Genomic DNA, 21,473 nt, shown 5'->3' with positions numbered 1-21,473 from the left:
TTAGTTGTTTTAAAATAGTGATTCAGTTTTTTTTAATAATATAACGAAATATAAAGAAATATAAAGTATTGTTTGCACTGATGGAACATTTGATATAGTATAATTGAAAAAAAAAATAAATGTGCAAAAGAGTAATTTCCTATAACTTTTTATATAACTTTTTATATAAATATTGTTTAAAAAATATAATAAGAATTATTCTTTCAACTTTCAAGTTTGTTATGATTAACATAATAGCATTTTGAATACATTAAATTAGGCTCAATATAATCTGGATAATATGATTCAAGGTTTTTTATTTTACACAGAATTACATATTAGCTTTCTTTACACAAATATACAGAACATTTATGCATTGTGGTCCCTGCTTTTGCAAGAACATAATATATTTTATTATACACATGGTTAAATTTGTGTTTTTTTAAAATTTAATTTATAAATACAATTTATCAATATTCAAATAAGATTAAAAGATTTTTAATGAATCAGATAAAATTAGATTTAATAGATTAGATTTAATAAAAGATTATTTTTTTTACCTGATTTTATAATTAAATCAATTAAATATATCAATTAAATCAATTTATATATCATAAAATTTAGATTTTATACATAAAATACATTCTGATTCAACTCATTATACAATTTTACAGTTTTATAATATAATATAATTTAATTTTTACAGTGACATTAATGGAATTTGTACAGAATATATTTTTTTCGTACACGTAAACAGTTTCCTCTGGCAGTTTTTACTCATAAAATTATTAATTCGATATATATCATTGCTTCTTCGTGAAGTTAATTTATACAATTAATATATAGAAAACATATTATACATTTTTAATATGTAGAAAACCCCACGTGTAAAACAATTGTATCTCTGAAATATGATCGATAGAAGATATAAAAGTATAGAAACATTTTTGATATTGCGCCAAATAGAAAATTGTAGCCGGAATTGCTAAAATGGAAAGATGTAACAAATTTGATTCGAAGACTTTCTAAACACTTTTGGCATTCCTTTGGACACCAACCGATGATTTAGGCTTTTCGGTTTCCTGTTGTGCCTCCCCCCTGACAGTAAACGTTACATAATATTTTTTGGAACGATCTAGTCTTTCAGCTGGAAGAGCTATTATCTGTTTTTCCTCTCCATGCGTTACCTCCACCTGCAATTAAAGTAAAAATTATAGAGACGTATATTTTTGCAATACGGAATTAATTACATCATTACATTTTTGAATAAATAAATACTTCAAAAATTTTATTTTATATTTATATTTAAATCCATTCGTATATAAACAATTTCATTTTACCGTCATCTGTCCTTTTCCACGACTCTCTATCTTCGGAAGAAGATCTGTTTGTTCTTGGCCGCCTCCACCTACTGCAATTATAATCTACAATCACAATAGGGAAACTGATTCCTTTTGAAAATCTTTTGGATTGAATTTTCTTATTTTCAGATACCATTTCATAATTTTTATTCATTAAACTTTTTTGGCTTTCATTTTCATTCAATATAGATACATAAATTTAAAAATTTCTTATGAAAAATTTATCCATATCATTTTTTAATATCTCTCAATTCAATATAGGCCATCACTGGGTAAAATAAATTTAATTTATTGAAATGGAATTCTGAAACTTACTTTCTATACAGCAATGCACTATAATAACGTACGATATGTGTACACAGGAAAGGAGGTGTAAGCGCTTGTAGCGTGATGACAGCGATGAGTTTTTTGGGTGCATTGTTTCGCTTCCGTGCAGAAATCTGGGGTTGCTGGCCTTTTTTGAAGCTTCCTGAGTTGATCGTACAAGAAAGCCTCAAAATGTCTAGTAAGAAACATTAATTATTTTCTTTTCTGGCAAGAAATATTTTTCAAAACTTAAAAAACAATAACCTGAATGTTAAAGGTTGATCGTATTTTGCCACGCCAAGCGTTGGACCAGACATTCCCGCTTTATGGAAGGCATCCACCTAAAGGAAAATCATATTATTATAACGTAATTAATGCAATATAAATCAAATAATAGATAAATAATATAATTATATTTTATAATATTATTTTCCAATATTATTACTTGTCTTTTAATCAAAACTTGTTCGTTAGCTCTGCCATGGCGTATTTGCAATCTTTTCAATTCCATCAATTGAAAAAATATCTTCCTTTCTAGATGATATCGTCGTAGCGTGATCTGTACATCCCTGGTTATGGTGTCCATGTTAAGAGTTTGTTGTTTATCGGTATTCGGACAGCACTTCATAATCCTTCTTCTTGGTATCCTTGATACTCGAGGACTAGGCTCTATCCCACTATCTCTGCCTCCACTGTCGCGACGTTGTTTCCCCTGCAATCGATTGCTTTTACTTTCCTGAGGACTTTGAACTCGTGTCAAACGAGTTCGCGTACTAGGTACCTAGGTAAGAAGAATATTATTTAAACAATAATTTGAAAACAAATGATATAAATATATAACATTATTAACATTATTTATTATTTAACATTATAACATAAGAAAGCAAAAAAAATATAAGATTTTTTTCTAATCTATTATCTTTCATCTTCATACTTCATTCTTGAAACTTCTACTCACTTGAGGTAACGAGTCAGTCGCCGAAGTTCTGCAAACTTCGTGGCCAATTCGAGACGTCTCTTCCTCGCTCGTACTTGGCAACACCCTCACGACACCCATTTCATTGTCGTCATCAGGTTCCGTCTCGTGCTCCGCGTCTTCACCGATAGCATTCCTGATCTCTTTGTCGATCTCCTCTTCGTCCTCTTCATCCCATTCCGGACTCTCGATCACCGCAACTATGGCGCTCCTGTCTGGAGAACGCTCTTCTGAACTTTCGAACAAACATTTTCTCATCGACGATCGCCCACTTTTCCTAATTTTTCCCGTCGACGGTCTCGAGCGTCTGGTATGCGACGATTTCGGAGAGCTCGACGAACTTTCATCGATATATCGAAAGCTCTCCTCTTCTAAAACCATGTGAAACAACATAAAGACACTCGTGCACCGATTTTAATACTCACCTGTCCCCAGATCGCTCTGGCCAGAATGTTTCTTCACTTTCTTAGTCTCATCCTCCTCCTTTTCAACTTCCAAATTAGATTTCGTCGGAGACAAATCTCGAACGGTTTCTCCCTCGTCGGACATCTTTCTTTTCACGGCAGTCGACGTGTCCGCGCTTAATGACCTATCCTCAGAATCCTCCATTAACGCAGAATCTTTGGACGATGAAAACTCGACCGATTTTCTACGAGTTTGTCCCTTTCGATCCGGCGATTCTTTGCTTCCAGTCTTTATCAACGTGCTCGACGTTTCTTTCGTTTGTACGTCCGTTTCCTCGGCTTTTTTCCCCACTTCTGACGTTTCCTTTGCAACTTCTTTGTCCATTTTTTCCGTAATTTTCATGGAAACTTTTTTAGCGGATAATTCGCGTTTTTTCACGAACTCTTTCCTTCTATGGCTTCCTCCACTCTTTTTAGGACTTTCGTCCGACTTCGAAGATGAGGATTTCGATCTTCTGTCGTCGAATGATGGTCTTCTCTTTACGGTTCCAGATTTGGTTTTAGATTTACTTTTGATTTCCTCCGATGTTGACTTTTTCTCTTCCTCTTCTGACAACAAAACATCTTCTACAGCTGTTCTCGGCGTGATCTCCTTTCGTACATCCTTTTGACTGACTGGACTCTCAGATTTGCTCGTCTTGTCGGATTCTTCGTGATCTTTTTCCAAAGTGCGTTCAGATACATCCGTTTTCTCACTATGAGTTTCTTTATCGAGATTCTCGCCAGATTTCCCTTCTGATGTTCCGTCGGATTTGGAAACGAACTCGCTTTCCTGTTCACGCTGCTTCTGAGAATCTGCAGAATTTTCAGATTCTGTCGTCTCGTGTGCGTCTAACCTGCCTGGAAAGAGGTCTCTGCAGAAAATTGACAAAAAACATTCTTTAATGTAAGGTAGACGCGCATAATTTCACCAATGTGTTTAATTAAGAATTGTGTAGAATTATTGCTATGTGACAATTTTGCCTTACAATCTTTTGTTTTTATCTCAGACTAATTAAAAAATTACAAATTTTAAAGTTTGTATTGTAATTTATATTCCTGGTGTCAGAAGATAATCATTTAATTTTTGAGAAATTAAATGTGTTTTGATATTTCTCAGAAAATATGAATCACTTCGTTAAATGAATATTTAGAAATGCTGTAAAAATTAACATCCCGAAACTATGTGTATCTACCTCGTGTATATCAAAATTTTAAATTCTCTATTTAAATTATTCACTAATTATTATTTCGTTTAAAGTTTTACCTCTTTCACTTTCATCTTCCTCTTGATTTCCTTCGGTTAAAGAGGTCACAATTTTTTCCTCATCTTTCAAACTTTCTTTATCTTGATCTAATTTTACATCTTCTTCATTCGCATCTCGAACAATGCCCTTTTCATCTTCCTTTTTCCCTTCTTGGCTTTGTTTCAAGTCCTCTTGTTGGATCTTCTCCTGCGCGCCTTGCTGTCTCATTTCTTCCACATCTTTCTTCAAATTGGCAGCCTTTTGCACGAGATTATTGCGCGATTCATCGCTCTGCTCTAAAATATCGACTTTACTCGAACCAGCTTCCCTTCCCACTTCCCCAGCTTCCTCTATTTCGATCACCTCTGTTCTTAATCTATCGTCAAACGTAACTTCCTTCGACGTTTCGACCACGGATTTTGGCGTGTCTGGACCTTGATCTTTGTGGACCATCGCTGTCACGACGACACGTTCAACCGTTTCTTGGCTAGTGCTATCGGTTACGTCCCTCCGATATCGACATTCAATAACATTCTCCCCATTATTCTCTTTATCTTCATCTATCGATGTTCTAGGAGTTTGTCGGCTGTGAACCGTGGCCTCTTTCGATTTTTGCTCTTTTTCGAACGAGTGCATCCTGTCCGTTGTACTCTCACCGTTATCAGACGCTCTTGACCTGTTGGATTTCAATCTTCTTCTGGTGCTTCTGCGAGTCTTCGTCAACTTCATCTCTTTCGAACTTTCCCTCGGCGTCTTTGATCTCCTTCCAGATATCACCTTCTCGCATTTCTTCTCCAAAGATTTTCGTACCACCACCACCTCTAGACTGTCGTCACTCACACTTTCGTCATCCTCGTCCCCTTTCAAGTTTTCTCGGCTCTCAGTTCCGTTACTCTTATCCAGTTTACTCTCTTCCTTTCGAGAATCAAATTTCTTTTTCGAATTATCCTCCGATTCTATAGAAGATTCGCTCGAATCGTGTTTGGACTTTGTCGATCGTTTCTTACTCTTTTTTCTTCTCAATTTTTCATTAGTACCGTCTTCCTCGTACCTGCAATATCGTCTCAGTTACTTATTTAATTTATGTCTCTAAGGATATTTAGAATATAATGCAAATGAATCGAAAAATAAATTATAATTGATTATAGATAAAATGATATAGAGATTCTTTTCGTAAAACTTAAAATTTTAGTTCCATGATTAAATTTTAAATATGATCACCGTGCTGATTCGCTACGAGTTCTTCTTTGATGATCTTTTTTCGAGGATCGAACTTCCTCTTCGCTGAAACTCCGGCTATCCTGACGTGCCAATTTCCTCAAATTTCCTCTTCGTCGTGTTCTTTTCTCGATCCACTGCTCCTCGTAGTATAATTCCGGAAGTTTATAACTACGACTTCGTCTACAAGGACTGCTTTCTGTATCGGTACTGCTATCCATATGCCTCATTCGTAATTTTTGTGCAAACACTGAAATTATTTCGATAGATATTAAAAATTGATGAATTTTCACTATATGATATAAAGAATTATTTTAATTTTATTATATTATTTTTACTCGTCATTTACAAATTCTAATTCTATCTAAATTCCTTTCTCCAAAAATAAAAAAATAGCATGGACGAAATAGATTTAATATTATACATTATTTCATTATACAGTTTCATTATTTGATAAATGATGGATAAAGTATCAATTTCAAAATATTTTATATTTATTTTAATTGGACAACACATTTATAAGATTAACTATTTGTAAAGAGTAAGTAATGAAAAATGGGAATTTAAAATCAAAAGATTTACTTCCCTGTCATTCTCCACTATCAAACTATAGGTTTTAAAGAAATTTTTGTAAATATGTATATACCTAACCTGACCTTTATTCGGTACAGTTTTCTGCATCCTCAGTTTCTGTGCCGTGGTACCACCGTGCATTTGGATCAATTTCGCGCAATCCCTGTGTCCTCTGTAAAGTGCCGCGTCCAGGGCTGTCATCAAATTGCCTTTGCTTGTTCGAAGCAGGGCATTGATTCGCGCTCCATTGTCCAGAAGGACCTTGCACACGTCCAAATGTCCATGGAGAGCTGCCACATGCAACGGTGTTTTGCCATCGTGTGTGGCCACGTCCAAAGTGCTTGGACGTTTTTTCGCCAACCACTTGATCAACTCGATTCTACCGGAAGCGACGGCTTCGTGGGCAACACCAGTACCACGTACCGTCCTTGCGTAAAGAGAGCCACCGTGTTGAGCAAGTATCTTCAGAGTCTCCAATTGGCCCTTGGCTGCTGCGCAAAGTGCTGGTCTGAAATATTTTCATTTAATTTAAATTTCGTATTTTATATGCATATATTCGTGGAAATGGAAATTTTGCATAAGATTTTTATGTAGAAAAAATGAATGGAATTATATATCTGGCATGAATTTTAAGAATTATGAGTTGTCAATTTATTATCTACTTCAAGTTTCTCTATATATGCATATTCATAATGTTATTTTAATACGAATATTTTATTTTCAATTGTTCTTAAAAAATTAAGTTATTTAGACTGTTAATTTAAAAATTATATTGGAATTTATTTTAACATTTTAATTATTTGTACCATTGTTCTTCAACTTTGAACAGGCAACATCTACATTGTATCAGAAATGCATATTATTATTGATAATGATAGTCTGTCTATAGCATCTACATGAAATATCTAGTATCATATAGCTATATATGGACACTGTATATACATGGAGATAATAGTGTCAATGTACGTCTTGACCTATGGATTCCAAATTCTATTATTGACATGATAAAATCAATGTTAGACATAACACATGTAGTATTATCAAAGATGCTTTAGAAATAAAAATATTTATATCATTATTTTTATCACATAATATGAAGATAAATAAGAAATAAATCATCTCTAAGAATCATATATTGAATATTTATAGTTATGAATAATTAATAATTAATATCAATATCTAGAAGAAGTTTGAACGACATAAAATCGAATCTGTTTTCACAAAGAACAGGAAAAGAATATTGCTATCAAATAATTTTAATGTTATTCCAATCGATAGAGTTTACAGTCCAACTTTTTACTTTACTTACGTTCTACCCTTTCGATCTTGACGATTTGGATCGGCTCCTAGCTTTAAAATTAATGCTGTAGCATCAGCGTGGCCAAGAGTGGCAGCATAATGTAGAGCCGAACATCCATTATCATCTACGTGATCAGGATGAGCACCGCAGAGATTAACCAACGCCTCGACGCATCTGGCATGACCTCTTGAAGCAGCGCAATGAAGAGCTGTTAGGCCATCTTTGTCTGCAGCTCCTGCGGCAGCTGAACCACCGGCTCTGTATTTTAATTATTGTTTTTCATTCATTTTTCTTCTAGAAATCTTTCTGTTTCAGAAGAATAAATCTTGAATGCAAAAATTAACTCCTAAATATATCTATAATATGCAATATCTATAAATAATGAAAAGAAAATATTAAAACTTTTCTCAAGTTTACTATAATATTCCATTTTAAAAGAAAATTTCTTTATCTTTTGATTTTTTTAAATATCCTTTACTTCTCTAAAGTACTTATTGATACTTATACTACAAAAGTTATTCCGAACAAAATTACTTTTCCGTATTAACAGTCAAGAACATGTATTCGAACGAAAATCAAACTTTACCTAGCTAACGCCAACACAGCTTCCACACTTCCAGCACTTGCTGCCCATAGAATTGGCTGCCTTCCATCCTCGTCTTTCGCGTTTACATCGGCACCGAATTCCAGGAGAGTCTGAAGAACTTTTAAACCAACTTTCTTAGGTACAGCAAGCTCTGCAGTTGCAGCTGCACCGCAACATTGAGCGGCATAATGAAGAGGAGATCCTCCGCGTAGATCGGGTGTCGATGGATGAGCACCCGCTGCTAATACCAGACGAACACATTCTGCTTCCCCACACACTAAATGTAAATTACAAATCGTTATTCTTATATCTACATACTTATAGATTTTTAAATTATTGTTTATATATATTTAATATTCATGTGCAGATACTTTTACTTCTTAAGTTATGATTAATTAACAACATTTTGTTGAGAGGAAAGAATAATATTAATCAGATACTATTAATCTTTCAAGCCATATAATTGGAAAGTTATACATATTCATATATTTATATTTAAATTTATTACACACTTAGCTATTAATATTCATAAAGAACGCTGTTTAAAATTCGTAAATAAATTAGTAATAAAAAACACAAGTTCTATTACTAAAAATAAATTAATATTAAAATCTCCAACAATAATAATTAAAAGAAAAATCTAAATATAAAAATTCCCTTTTTTTATTTTTTTATTTAAATGTCGTCACGTAAATCCAGATTTAATAAAGATATCCCACGAACGAAGTTTTGATTGTCTCGAATAATTGACAGATATCATCGTGATCAGTATATCGAACAAGTAGGTCGAAATATTATTTGATGGCAAGTGATCTTCGTCGAATCGCATCTTTTCTCGTCTTTTCTCGTTTGCTTTAAATGCGATTCGTAGATAAGGAACTTTCTTTTTCATACTACAAATCCGACTTACGAATGTAAGAACCGGGCAATTGCCAGTGCACGGCAATAAATTTACGGTCATTTGAATATACCAAGGACGACTATGGTCAATCTTGTGGATTATCTCGGTATGGGTATCGCGTGTTACTTGACGAACCGGAATGACGTCATCAGAACTGACCCACTAACCTTACCTGACCAATACATCTTTATTTTATCGGAGATCGGTAGAAAAGATACGGTCGTTAATTCACAGTTTCCGCAGGTTCTAAGGAATCGTTATGAGCTCGGTTTGACCTTTCATCCAGGAAAACTGGTTTTTTTCTTTTTTTATAAGTAGTCCATTTACGCTCACTTTTCTTTCTTGCGATCTTAAACGATACTTTATTTAATCTTGATTGTGGGCGGTATTCTCTAACCGTAAAATTACCGTTCACGTGAAATGCAGTTATTGTAAAGTGAATTTACATGCAGAGTATGTCATCAGCGTTAAAATCAACAGCAACAAGAAATTATTAAGTATTACCTTTAGAAACAATTTGACATTTTCAGATATTTATTCCTATTTCTTATTAACGTTTTGAGTTTTTAATTTTTAATTATTTAAAAATTGTATTTATATATTTATATAGTTATAACATTATATATCATACTATAATTATAACTCATCTATACTTTTGTAATGATATGAATAATAATTAATTATTGCCATTGATCTTTATATAAATCATGCAATTGTTCTTTTATTCTAGAAAATATTTTTATAAAATTTTGATTATTAGATTCATTAAATGATAAAATGTTTTATTAGACGATAAAAATGAAATACTTTGTATATAGAATATCTTCATGTAGAGAAAAACATGCAATAAGTACATTAAATGTAAATTACAAATATTCAAAAATAAAAACGAAAAAGATAAAGTAACCGATTAGACTAAATCCGACTTATACAGAATACAACGTTGTTAAAAAATATAATTTTCATTTTAGAAACTTGAATAAGTAATATTTGAATACTTAATTTAAACTATTACAAATATGTATATTATATTTATGAATATTTTTCATTAATTAGAAATAATAAAAAAGATACCGGTAGCCCAATGAAGAACACTGTGTCCCTCCAGATCCTTGGCGTTTACATCGGCACCATTCGCCAATAGGACAGCCACTAATTGAGTGTCACCCGCGATGACAGCCAGATGAAGAGGCGTGTGTCCTTCTGCGTCTGGTGCATTCACTAGTTCCGGTGCCGCCGCAGCGACGGCACCTCCGGTTCCAGCATCCATGCAATAATGTAAAGCGCTCCTTAGAGTGCGATCCCTATAGCCAATAGTCTCCTCTTGCTCTTTCAATAATCTCAAAACTCTTGCTCTGTCACCCTGTTGGCAAGCGTGCATCAAAGGCGTCGCGCCGATTTGAAGCACTCTGGAAGAGTGAAACAATATTTTACAGATCTCGAGACAAAATTTTCACTAACTTTGAAAAAAACATTTTATAATATTATTTCATAATTCACTAATTAAAATTTATCACACTTTCTTCGAAGACGACTTTCTTTTTTTCTCGATACTTTACGACAGAACTTCGATTTCACGATACATTTTATATGAACGTGTTGTAATTTTCTAAAGCTTGCGCGTAAGAAGTAAGACCCTACTATAAACAACGGTTAAACGAATGCGTGGATCGATCGAGCCAGAAAGTGTTACCTGTAAGGCCTTTTTTTCTGATGATCCTGATACCGTATACCACTTGGTACATCACGCGACCATTGTGTTCCAGGGATTTTTTGTTTCTGACGATGATTCCTGTACGGTGTCAGCGGGGGCAAGGACACATCGGCCACACTTTCTTGATGCTTCGGTTTTGGCTTCTCCTGGACCTTCAACGGGATCGGTGGAGTCTTAGTGTCCATGCCCGTCTCTGGCACCGGTTCACAACTGGCCTGACCTCGCGTGGAAACATCTTTCGCCCTCTCGGCGGATCGAATTCATCGCGCCGAAGAGAATGTCCGGTTCCTTTACCAGCGAACTGGGTCACCCCTTCGAAAAAGATTATATGTAAACTTTATTCGTTGGCGTAAATATTAATTTTAAAAGAATACGATAAGTCTTTTTCGTTCTTATCTTCTTTTTTTTTCAAAAAATTTTAATACAATATAGGATAGAATATGGAATAGAAGAAACGAGGCTGGGAATATAATACTGTTAATATTTAAAGATTTTTGATGTGTATAGATATAATTTATGGAGATTCAATGCTTTATGTTCAAAGTTTTGATTTTTACAGAGTTATCTTCAATCAGGGATTTCTTTTCCTAATTTGTTTCTAATTTATTCTAATTTATTAATTGAAAGTAAATGATTAAATTTCATTACAATTTGCTTTATTTTAAAATTTGTATAAATTATTAACAAGAAAAATAAAAAAGTTTTAATTAAAATAAGAAGCAAATATTTACAAAATTATAATAATGAAAGTTAAAAAAAAATCAACAATTATTTCTATTTTATTTCATATAAGTAAAATAAGAAATATCTATTCAATAGTTACAAATAATGTATATCTCTAATAATAGATCGTGAATAAGAACTAATTGTGAATGAAGATAAAATGAAAGTTTCTTCAATTGTCCCTCAAGCATTTTTTACCACTGTAATTTCACCACTGTTCATTACATGTCTGACTAAAACGGTTTTAACCACTGCGCGCCAATAGTAAACACAGCCACTACGTGACTCGAAATAAATACCTTAGAAAAGAATTTCAATAATAATTGTTACAGAAATGTCTAGACACATCCGCAGCAATGCAGCAAATGCGCTAATTCGATAATGAAGCTACGTGACAAAGGATAAAGCCGTGCAAATTTGTACACGTATATATATTTTTCTTTCTATTATTTCTAAAACTGCATCGATGTCGATCACCATGGACAAACTTCCGTATTTTATATTATAAGTAAAAATAGAGTGTAGTTTGGATAATGATTAATTGATCGATACAGAGATCTCATTCCCACGAGAAAGAACTGATACGATTGCAGATACCATCAGAAGTTTATCACTAAACTCGACCCGAATTTAAAGCTCGGTTACTGACCACGTGGTGGACTGACCAGGTCACTCGCTGCCATAGAAACCTAACGCCACAACACCTATCATTCTTCGAGAACTATTATGCCGGGTTTCATGGCAAGGTCGACTTATCTTTAATTTTCGTTTTTATCATGTATCATTGTCTTTAAGATTAATGTAATCGAAATTTATGATAATTGTACAACTAGTCTAAAAATAATCAAAAATTAATTTGATGAAACATATTATTTATAATAAACTATGAAGAAAAATTCAAATAATCTTGTTTTTATTTTTTATAAGATTTATAGCGTAATATTTTTTGTGAAATTATATAGAAATATAGAGAGGAGAAAAGAAAAGTAATTTAATTTCTCTCACTTTATTGTATGGTAATCACATTTTCCATGAGAAATTAATATTATAATCAATATTAAAATTAAAAATTTTAATTTGTGTTTTTTGGAATTTTTCAATATCCAACGACGTAAATAATGTGTGATACAAGAAATTCTTTCTTAATGATATAAGATTCGAAGAAGCAATGAATAAGAGATGACGAGTTTGAAAGTTTGGTGCACAGGTGAGGGAGAATATGTGCTCACGGAAAATAGAACGATATGAATCGATTGATTTTCAAGGGAAAAGAAGTTTGATAAGAAATTAGAGGCGGACAGCTATGTGCACGCCACTGGCACAGTAGCACCAAACCAAATTACTTCTATCGGCCGTGTCGACAAGTGTCCTTGAAGCTTACCATGAAATAAGGGAGTCTAATTCGAGTGGACTATGAAAATTACAAATTGCGATCGAATTACCGATACAGAACTTGTGATTAGAATCACAGGCTTAATAACCTAACTCTTGTAAAACATGAATCATTGAAAATCGAAATTTTAACACATAGTTTATGATATATGATATATATGATATATGAGATTTTAAATTTCTTAACTTTGTTTTTAACATTCTCTCTTATTTACTTTCGTCAAATTATTTTTAGCTATGATAGATTTGCTCTCTCACATTTGATCAAATTGAAATCTATTGAAATGCAGAAAATTGTTCCATAATGTATGCATTATTGAAACAATTTTCTTTGTACCTGTGAACGGTGTTACTATCGTTCTTAAACAGCAGTGTCTATGTTCTTAGACTGTTTCCCGTCACGTGTCACGCTATCGTGGAACTAGCCAGTTTATAATGTATGTAACAGTATGGAAAAATCGATAGAGGTTTTCAAACCATTTTAAAGATCTTTTCTTAAAATTATGCAATTCTAATGTAATTTGAATTAATCCGATAATTTAAGATTGAGTATTTACGAGAAAACTTTTCTTACTTGATATATTTGAAAAAATACCATAGGATATCATATCGTACATTATAATGTATGTATTCTTTAATGTATGTAATTCTTTATAGCACTGTAAGAACTTGTAACTTGGAATAATTATCGTCACGATTTTTTACTCTCCTGAATATTTAACATTGAATAAATCGCAATATACTAATTTTTCAAAATAACGAAAAAAGTGATAAAAATGTATTTCTATTTAAATTGATATATAACTAACTATCTATAACCATTCCTGAAAATAAAAAAAACACATCGATAATGCTTTAATCGTAGCATCTCGAACTTTTTAATTAAATCGTAACGATGATAATAATTGTTCATGATGTAGAATAATTCCTTCGCTTTTCACGACACGATTCATTCTCCTATCTATAAAAAGTAAATCGCCACAAAGCATCGTCTTATCGGAAGTATAGCCATCATCGTTGCAAATGTAGGAACTAGATATAAGAAACATGACATTCTTACAACGATAATAACTGAGATTTGAAAGAAAGTACATTCTAAATTAAATTCCAAGAATGTTTCTACTCATAAATCAACGTGACGATGATGATCTAATGAAGTGGCGAACGTTTAATGATATCTATGCACAATGCACACGTACAACGAACCCACGTGCACGTGTTGCCGTAACGCAATGACTGAAAATCGTTATTTCGTTGATTCACCGTGCTGCACGTCGATCGTTATTGCTCCGTTAATAATTCGCGGAGGCCTTCGTTCCTTCGTGATGGCACGTCGTTAATATTTAATGATAACATCTCCGGTTTCACGTGAGATTACGTGTGCTGCGCAGTAACAACGCGAGAACGTTTGATTTGTTATATGTTTATTGATGATCGAGTCGATCATTCGGGATTGTCGATCAGAAGCAGAGCGTGAAAAAAATCGCAGTGATTCGAATAACTGTAAAAATCGAGTTGGAATAAGAAATAAAATCTATGATCGAAATGAATTATCTTTTGATGATGCTGGTCGTTCCCTTCGTTGTGTGCATCATATATTCATGCTCAATTAAGAAAATTTAATGAAAGTGAATTACTAGACAATGAATAGTATTAGCGTGTTTGAAGTAAATCGAATAGCTCTTCTTGAGATAAGCGTGTGTTTCATTGATGAATATATATGTTATTCAAGTTTTGGTTAACATATATTGTGATTTGAAGGAAAATCTGATTATTTTTAATTTATATAATTAATGAAATATTATTTATGAAAAAAATATTTAAGAAAATTGACATTTTTTCGTGTAATATGTGATTTAATGAAATTAAAAATGACTTAAATATAACTATATTATAATTGTATATTATAATTGTTATATATTATAATTGGATATAATTAAATAATTGTTTTTGTGTTAATTTTTTAATATAAATTCTTATTTTACATTAAATATCATTTACATAATTTTATAATGTTATTTTATATTGTTAAAAAAAATATATTTATTAAACAATGAATGGTTGTCTCTTAGATTAATAATTATATCTGTTGATATAATATCAACTGTTTTATTACAAATTATATATATTGTCTTTACTTTATTTCTTAATATATAAAAAAAGATATTTTCATAATGAGTATGAGAAAATTTATATAATTATCCTATTAAAATAATATATTAAAACAAGAAAGGAGATAATTATATTTAATGCAAGTATTACACGTGCGTTTCATATAAGTTTTAATTATTTGAATTCGATACATAGTGCTGAAAAAGTGTATAACATGGAAAAATGTTATTTGATTTGAAGCTTACTTTCTGACAAATTGTGCTGCTAGTTTTTGAATATCTTCCATCGCGAGATATATTCTTGAAATATATTACTAAATTTATTACTAATCTTGTGCACGAGGTTTATATTTACATGTAAAAGATTATGAAGCGTACCACACGAGGGTGGGACGCGCACTGACATCTCTTTGATGCCGCAACTAGTTAATGTAAGTGTTGCTTAGTTACCATTTTCTCAGTAACGTATCAACAAAAGTAGAAATATTTTTTTCACGAGTAATTAAATGGTAATTCTTAGTATTTTTTTAGTTTTAATATACTTTTCTTATTTTAATTTTTGATTAACATTTTTAATGATGGAAACATATAAACGTAATATAAATAAAATATAAAATAAACACATAAATTAAAAATAAATTTATTTTTAAAGCATTTAATAAGAAATAATTTAATATTGTATTTAGAAAATTTATTTATTAAAAAATTTTATAAATAAATAAAAAATATCTATATAATATTTAACTTAAATTTTATTGTTAAAGAGTAGATTTCAACAGGGGGTATAGCTCAGTGGTAGAGCATTCGACTGCAGATCGAGAGGTCCCCGGTTCAAACCCGGGTGCCCCCTGACCATAATTTTTTTTCTTATTCAAAATATAATTTTTTTTAAATATTAATATTTATATAATACAAATATATTTGATTTTTATATTTTGTTGAACATAAATATAATAAATATGTTTTAATATTATTGCACTATATGTAACTATAAATATATTATAATATATATATATATATACAAATGTTAATAATATATTTATGGAATATTTTTGGAAGATTTATTTTAGAAAAGAATCTATTTTGTACAACAAAAAAATGAAAGATATACAAAAAAGCTTATTTATTAAGTTAGTAAGATACAAATAGAGCAAATTTATTTTATTTTTATGTCTAATGTGAATTTAAATTGGTTATAACTTAATAACTTAATAAATAAATTTCAATCAATATTTTTATATATTATTTTATTAAAATTATTTTATATATTATTTTTATTAAAATTGTTTAATATCAATTTTCCAAAAATATTTTATCAATATATGAATATCCTGTATATTGTTTTTTTAATTTACAGAAATTATTTTTGAGAATACATATTAAAAATGTACATATACATATATAAACGTATATATTTATTTTATAAATATTTTTATTATATATTTTATAAAATATAATATATATCATTATATATTTTTTATTTAATTTATTTTCATAATAAATACAATTAATGAATTAATTAAATAATTCAAAGTAGGAATTTTTATATAAAATTTTTAAATAACAAGTTTAAATTAAATAAAAATTTAAAATGTAAATAAATAATTAAATTATAATTATCAATGTAATAGATAAAAAAATTAATTATGATAATTTGATGTATGAGCAAATGACAACATCATAACATATTTCATTGTAAGTTCTTGGAGTGGGAGAATTCGCAACGATTGATGGGCTATGGCGACGTGTAACATGAATTGTTTTTGATATTCTTTTTGTTGAAAATAATTGGGTTTGAACCCGAAAGCAATAAAACTTCCTTTGTTATTTTGTGTTTTCTAATAAACAGTTTAAGAAATTTAATTAGAAAATCATGAATTATAATAATTCCAGTTCACGACGAGGTAAGTTAATCCATGAATATAATTTTTTAATTTCTTTCTCAATTATAGCTTAGATTAGATTTGATATTTATTTTGATAAGAAATTATACATATATTTGTTAACATATTTTGTACTTATTGGTATATATTAAAATATATCGTGCATGTAATATCGTGCAATATTATATAGAGGTTATGATTCCTAAGGTTACAAATTAATTTATCTAATATATTATTTCTAATTTCCATATTGAATGTAATATAAATTATAATATTTTATTATAATATATTGTTATATAAAATGATTTAAATGAAAAACATTTAATAGGAAAACCAAAAAGATTACTTGATCCATCTGCTGGTTTATCTCCACCACCATCAATACCTCAGAATCCATATATGTATAATCAACAGGTAAAATTTAATAAATATAAAAAAAAACAAACATAAATTAATATATGTTATGAGAAATCAGTATTTTTATGAATTTTATAGATTTCTATGGATAATGGTATGATACCAGAATATGGTTTCAATGTACCAGAACAACAGCCTCCGCCATATGGATTTAATACAGTACCAATGCAACATTATCCATCTCCTGAAGGTCATGGTGATGATTATTCATCATCACAATTTGCAACACAATTATTAACACAACCAATAGTTACAAATATGGCTGTACAATATGGAAATACTTTAGTTGGTTCTGGAAAACAACATTTTGAAAGATATGTGCCAGTTACAGCTTTGAAATATTATTTTGCTGTTGATACAGATTATGTTATGTCAAAGCTGTCTTTATTATTTTTTCCTTTTACTCATAAAGTAAGTTTTTGTTAAATAGGAAATGAATTTAATTATTGTTAAACAAATATAAATAATTAATTATTTTTAATAGGACTGGTCTGTGAAGTACGAACAAGAAGTACCACAACAACCACGTTATGAAAAGAATGCACCAGATCTATATATTCCAACTATGGCATTCTTAACATATATAGTTCTGGCTGGAATAGTTTCAGGAACTCAGCAACGTTTTAATCCAGAACAGTTAAGTATTTTGGCTAGTTCTGCTCTTGCGTGGGATGTCATAGAATTAGTTGTACACATTGTAAGCCTTTATGTGATGAATCTCGAAACAAGTCTTTCAACTTTAGATATATTAGCTTATTGTGGTTATAAGTATGTTGGTATTAATGCAGCTCTTTTGGTTTCATTATTATTTCGAAAATTTGGTTATTATATAGTTTGGCTATATACCAGTGTATCTTTAGCATTTTTTCTTATACGGTCATTAAAATTAAAGGTCATTCCACAAAACCAGGGTGCATACACAGCTTCTGGTAATAAAAGGAGACTCTATTTTATACTATTTGTAGCAGGTATTCAACCTATACTAATGTGGTGGTTATCATATCATTTGCTTTAATTATATAAATTGAAATACGTTTGAAGAAAACGAAATGTGTATATTTATTTGATTATTCACATCATATGTGCATTTTTGTAATAAAAATTTCTTCAAAAGATTATTCATTATTCATTAAATGAACCTATTATTTTTTCTTGTATTTACTATATTGTATATACTTTATATTGTCTATATAAAGTATATATATTTTTATTACTATACTGTAACAGTATATATACTTTTATTTGTACAAACAAAAAAAATCTATAATAATCGTAAGTTGTGTTAAGATTTTTTTGCTAGTTTTTTACCAATTTTATACAATTTTATATTGATTAAAATATAGAATTATAGAATGCATTCGAAAAACATTACCGACCGTATTCACATTGCTTCGCGAATGTGATTCCATAGCAGATACATAATCCGTGCTCGTTTACTTCCGTTACTTTCCGAAAGGTGTCTTTATACTTTTCCGTAATTCTTCGTCGACTCACAAAACTGTCTTCGTATGGCGCCACGAGCGGGATTACTCAGTCAGTCAGCCGCGAGCCGCGGTGAACTGAAGGTGTGGTGAGTGTTTCTGTGGGCCGACGGGCCAAAAATGGCGGAGCGTACGAAGACGACAGCCCCGGCCACCCGGCCCGTTCCTATGAAGCTGTTTGCCACTTGGGAAGTGGATTGTACTGCACCAAACTGTATACCCAGGTAACCAATAAATAATATTAGATTCTTGAACAACTTTCGTATTACATACGATATTGGCGTTGTTACTTCGTGTCATTGTGGACGCCAGACACTCGACGGACATTCACACGCCCTTTTTTCCACAATCACTCGCATTTTTCTCTTCGCACCCTTGCCTCAAGGTCATCAATCTTCGCATACTGTTTTGACCTTGTATCGGATTAACGTGTTTCTTTTATAACATACGCATCATAGGTTATTCGAGATGCGTGTCAGGTTGGGGCTGCGTGGCGCGCACTGTCTATTGTAGGATGCTACCTGTCAATCGGATGTGACAGATCACGGAACGTGCATCATAATCTTGATTTCAATGTTCACAGTAGTTTTATCTCGCCGGTATTCAATCGATATCATTCTAATCCTTGCGATTTTCTCTTTTTTCTCATTTGTTTATGTTCGATAATTTAACTTGATGTGTAAATAGAAACAATTCGATAGAGAAGGATGAAAGAATAATTAAAAATTTTGGTCTGGATTTAACGATATTGTATCATGAAAAAATTATTGCGACGTTATAATAGTAGATGGTTAGGCGCGAACGAAAAAACGACAAGTCAAACATCGTATGTCGATTGTGCGTGTACGTTCGTTAGGTTAGAATACGTTTCGCCGAAGTTCTCGCTTTCGTGCAATAGGGTATCATGTTCGAATGTCATGGTTGTCCGTTTTCATGGGCGCGTTAATTCGACCTTAGCTTGTGTTTTATACATCGCAATATAACATCGCGTTGAATCACTTCTTTCTTCATTATGTATTTTTTGTTTGTTTCATAATATTCGAAAGTAAACAGAAATTTTCATTAATGATATATGTAATATATTTATATTAATCTAATTCGTTCTACAGTGACATATAATTTAAACTATTATCTTTGAAATTTAATTTTCTATTTGCTCCACCTGGCGTTGAGGTTTTAATTAAAATTTAATTATCGCGATATAGAGAAATTTTATTATGAATCCTTCATTCTGTTTCCAAAAATGTTTAATTCTGAGGAAATTCATTTATTCGGTCTAATTCTTTCGAAAAAACATTTTATTTTAAAAAATGCATCTTAATTATGACAATGGAAAATACATTTTTATGTAGATTAATTTATTTAAGATAATTTAATAATTATCTTAATAATTTAAAGAAAGATTTTGTTAGAATAAATTTATTTGAAAAAAAGTTAAATTTATTTTTTAATTTAAGAATTTCATTTCATTTTAGAAACAATTTTTTAGTATATTTTTCTTTAAATAAAAATCTTTATTTAGATATTTTACTTATAAGAATATTTATATATTAATTTTATTTTTTCCAAAATTGTTAAAAATTTAACAATTCGAATTTTTAATATACGTGGAAATATTTATAACGAAAAGAAAGTATTCAAAATATAAATCAAAATATAATTTATTAAAATATAATTTTATAAATATATCAAAATATAAATTATTATAATATGAAATAGTTAAAATTTCAAATCAATTTTTTTCGGATTTTAATTGTTATGTAATTACAATTACATAATTTACATTTGAATATTTTGATGATATTTTATCAATAATTTAATTAATTTGATATAATGACATACTAATTACTCTTAATTACTAAAAACGTACATATATATATATATTTTTTATATATTACGTAATTAAATATTTCGTGTAGGAGTATTCATTAAAAATTTTTATTAATTGTAATTAAATATTTTTTTTTATAATCAACGATCAATTACAAATGTACTTTAAATTTCTTAATTATAAAAATTCTCTTCGAAAATTACAAGATATATTATATGTACTATACTATATATCTTATATGCTAACCAATATACTATATATCTTAAAGATAGTTATCCAATATTTTGGACGTGAAGGTAATCGATCGAAGATATCCAATAACTTAGTAATTTAACTACGCGACATTCTACTATTCCGGATCTTATTGCCAACCCTTTCCAATAAAGTTCTTATTGCGTATCAATCATTATATCGTACTAGTAAGATATGCAATTCGCTAAGACGTAATTTATATCTGCGTAATTGCGTCGAGTTTATTTTTTCATTCAATGTTAAAGCGAATTCACATATCGATAAGTGATATTCTTTGATCTTTTTTTTCTATTCTGCTACTATTCTGCTTTATTTTTTGAATAAATTTACTAATGTTTACAGATAAAACTTTTTAGTCTATTTACTGAAAAAAACTATTTTGAAATTATTTTATAATCTTTAAAATAGATGTCAGTTTCGTCACGTTTTTAGAAGAAAAAATAAATTTTTGCAAGGAAATTGCATATTGAGTTCAAGTTATTAATATTTGTATAGCAAGAGAAAATTATTATATTCCAGAGAGAAAAAAAATTTAATTAAAAAAAGAAATTATTGTTACAAAAATATTTTTCTTTTATATATTTTACTTGAATTTTTATTAAAAAATATTTTTTAAAAAAAATATATAATAATGTATAAAAATCTTCAATTTAAGTTTCTTTTCGATTTAATAGAATATAAATAGATTTTTTCAAAATAAAATATTTTATAAAGAAATTAATTATTATCAAAAAAAGTACAAAATTAATAAAAACTTCAATATAAATTCTAGTTTAACT

General features: G+C 30.1%; 3 protein-coding genes, 1 long non-coding RNA gene and 1 other non-coding gene across 14 annotated transcripts in view; 4 read left to right on the top strand and 1 right to left on the bottom strand.

Annotated features, from left to right (window-relative positions):
• Positions 1-271: 271 nt before the first annotated feature.
• LOC108001377 (ankycorbin) lies at positions 272-15,356 on the bottom strand. Of its 5 annotated transcripts, none has more exons than XM_062075829.1 (15): positions 15,077-15,356; positions 10,584-10,916; positions 9,965-10,299; positions 7,990-8,266; positions 7,413-7,661; positions 6,187-6,611; positions 5,534-5,780; positions 4,333-5,363; positions 3,048-3,926; positions 2,605-2,990; positions 2,092-2,427; positions 1,911-1,987; positions 1,688-1,842; positions 1,320-1,403; positions 272-1,172 (listed from the first exon to the last, which is right to left on the bottom strand). In XM_062075829.1, the coding sequence occupies exons 2-15, from the start codon at positions 10,787-10,789 to the stop codon at positions 1,123-1,125; spliced, it is 4,737 nt and encodes a 1,578-aa protein (XP_061931813.1). In that variant the 5' UTR covers positions 10,790-10,916; positions 15,077-15,356; the 3' UTR covers positions 272-1,122. The 5 variants fall into 5 exon arrangements, with proteins under 5 accessions (XP_061931813.1, XP_016917843.1, XP_016917840.1 ...); XM_017062354.3 differs by having other exon boundaries at positions 2,605-2,993; positions 15,077-15,355; XM_017062351.3 differs by having other exon boundaries at positions 1,320-1,390; positions 2,605-2,993; positions 15,077-15,352.
• Positions 1,710-2,071, top strand: LOC133666179 (uncharacterized). Its single transcript, XR_009829929.1, has 2 exons — positions 1,710-1,845; positions 1,924-2,071. It is a non-coding gene; the product is annotated as an uncharacterized LOC133666179 (long non-coding RNA).
• Positions 15,357-15,608: 252 nt separating the features above from the next.
• Trnac-gca (transfer RNA cysteine (anticodon GCA)) lies at positions 15,609-15,680 on the top strand. Its single transcript has one exon. It is a non-coding gene; the product is annotated as a tRNA-Cys (tRNA).
• Positions 15,681-16,367: 687 nt separating this feature from the next.
• LOC108001376 (protein YIF1B-A) lies at positions 16,368-18,243 on the top strand. Its single transcript, XM_017062350.3, has 4 exons — positions 16,368-16,734; positions 17,042-17,127; positions 17,209-17,541; positions 17,615-18,243. The coding sequence occupies exons 1-4, from the start codon at positions 16,704-16,706 to the stop codon at positions 18,143-18,145; spliced, it is 981 nt and encodes a 326-aa protein (XP_016917839.1). The 5' UTR covers positions 16,368-16,703; the 3' UTR covers positions 18,146-18,243.
• A 392-nt stretch (positions 18,244-18,635) lies between these two features.
• Positions 18,636-21,473, top strand: part of LOC108001349 (phosphofurin acidic cluster sorting protein 2) — a 74,240-nt gene continuing 71,402 nt past the window's right edge. For 5 of the 6 annotated variants that reach the window (XM_062075822.1, XM_017062303.3, XM_017062302.3 and 2 more), the window contains exon 1: positions 18,652-18,835. In XM_062075822.1, the coding sequence (XP_061931806.1) occupies positions 18,732-18,835 (104 nt within the window). In that variant the 5' untranslated portion in view covers positions 18,652-18,731. Of the gene's footprint in view, positions 18,836-21,473 lie in introns of all 6 variants that reach the window. The other variant, XM_017062304.3, reaches the window with a different exon arrangement.

This window comes from Apis cerana, linkage group LG5, assembly GCF_029169275.1.
Source record: "Apis cerana isolate GH-2021 linkage group LG5, AcerK_1.0, whole genome shotgun sequence".
Classification (NCBI taxonomy): domain Eukaryota; kingdom Metazoa; phylum Arthropoda; class Insecta; order Hymenoptera; family Apidae; genus Apis; species Apis cerana.
Note: the sequence above shows the minus strand (reverse complement) of the source record. Positions and strands in the feature narration are given on the sequence as shown.

Coding starts and splice junctions, on each gene's coding strand:
- LOC108001377 (XM_017062351.3), bottom strand. CDS start 10,789: ATGGACACTAAGACTCCACCGATCCCGTTGAAGGTCCAGGAGAAGCCA. Junction 3,927..4,332: donor GGAAGATGAAAGTGAAAGAG/GTAAAACTTTAA, acceptor ACCTCTTTCCAG/GCAGGTTAGACGCACACGAG. Junction 2,994..3,047: donor CCAGAGCGATCTGGGGACAG/GTGAGTATTAAA, acceptor ACATGGTTTTAG/AAGAGGAGAGCTTTCGATAT.
- LOC108001376 (XM_017062350.3), top strand. CDS start 16,704: ATGAATTATAATAATTCCAGTTCACGACGAG. Junction 16,735..17,041: donor TAATTCCAGTTCACGACGAG/GTAAGTTAATCC, acceptor AACATTTAATAG/GAAAACCAAAAAGATTACTT. Junction 17,542..17,614: donor TTTTTCCTTTTACTCATAAA/GTAAGTTTTTGT, acceptor TATTTTTAATAG/GACTGGTCTGTGAAGTACGA.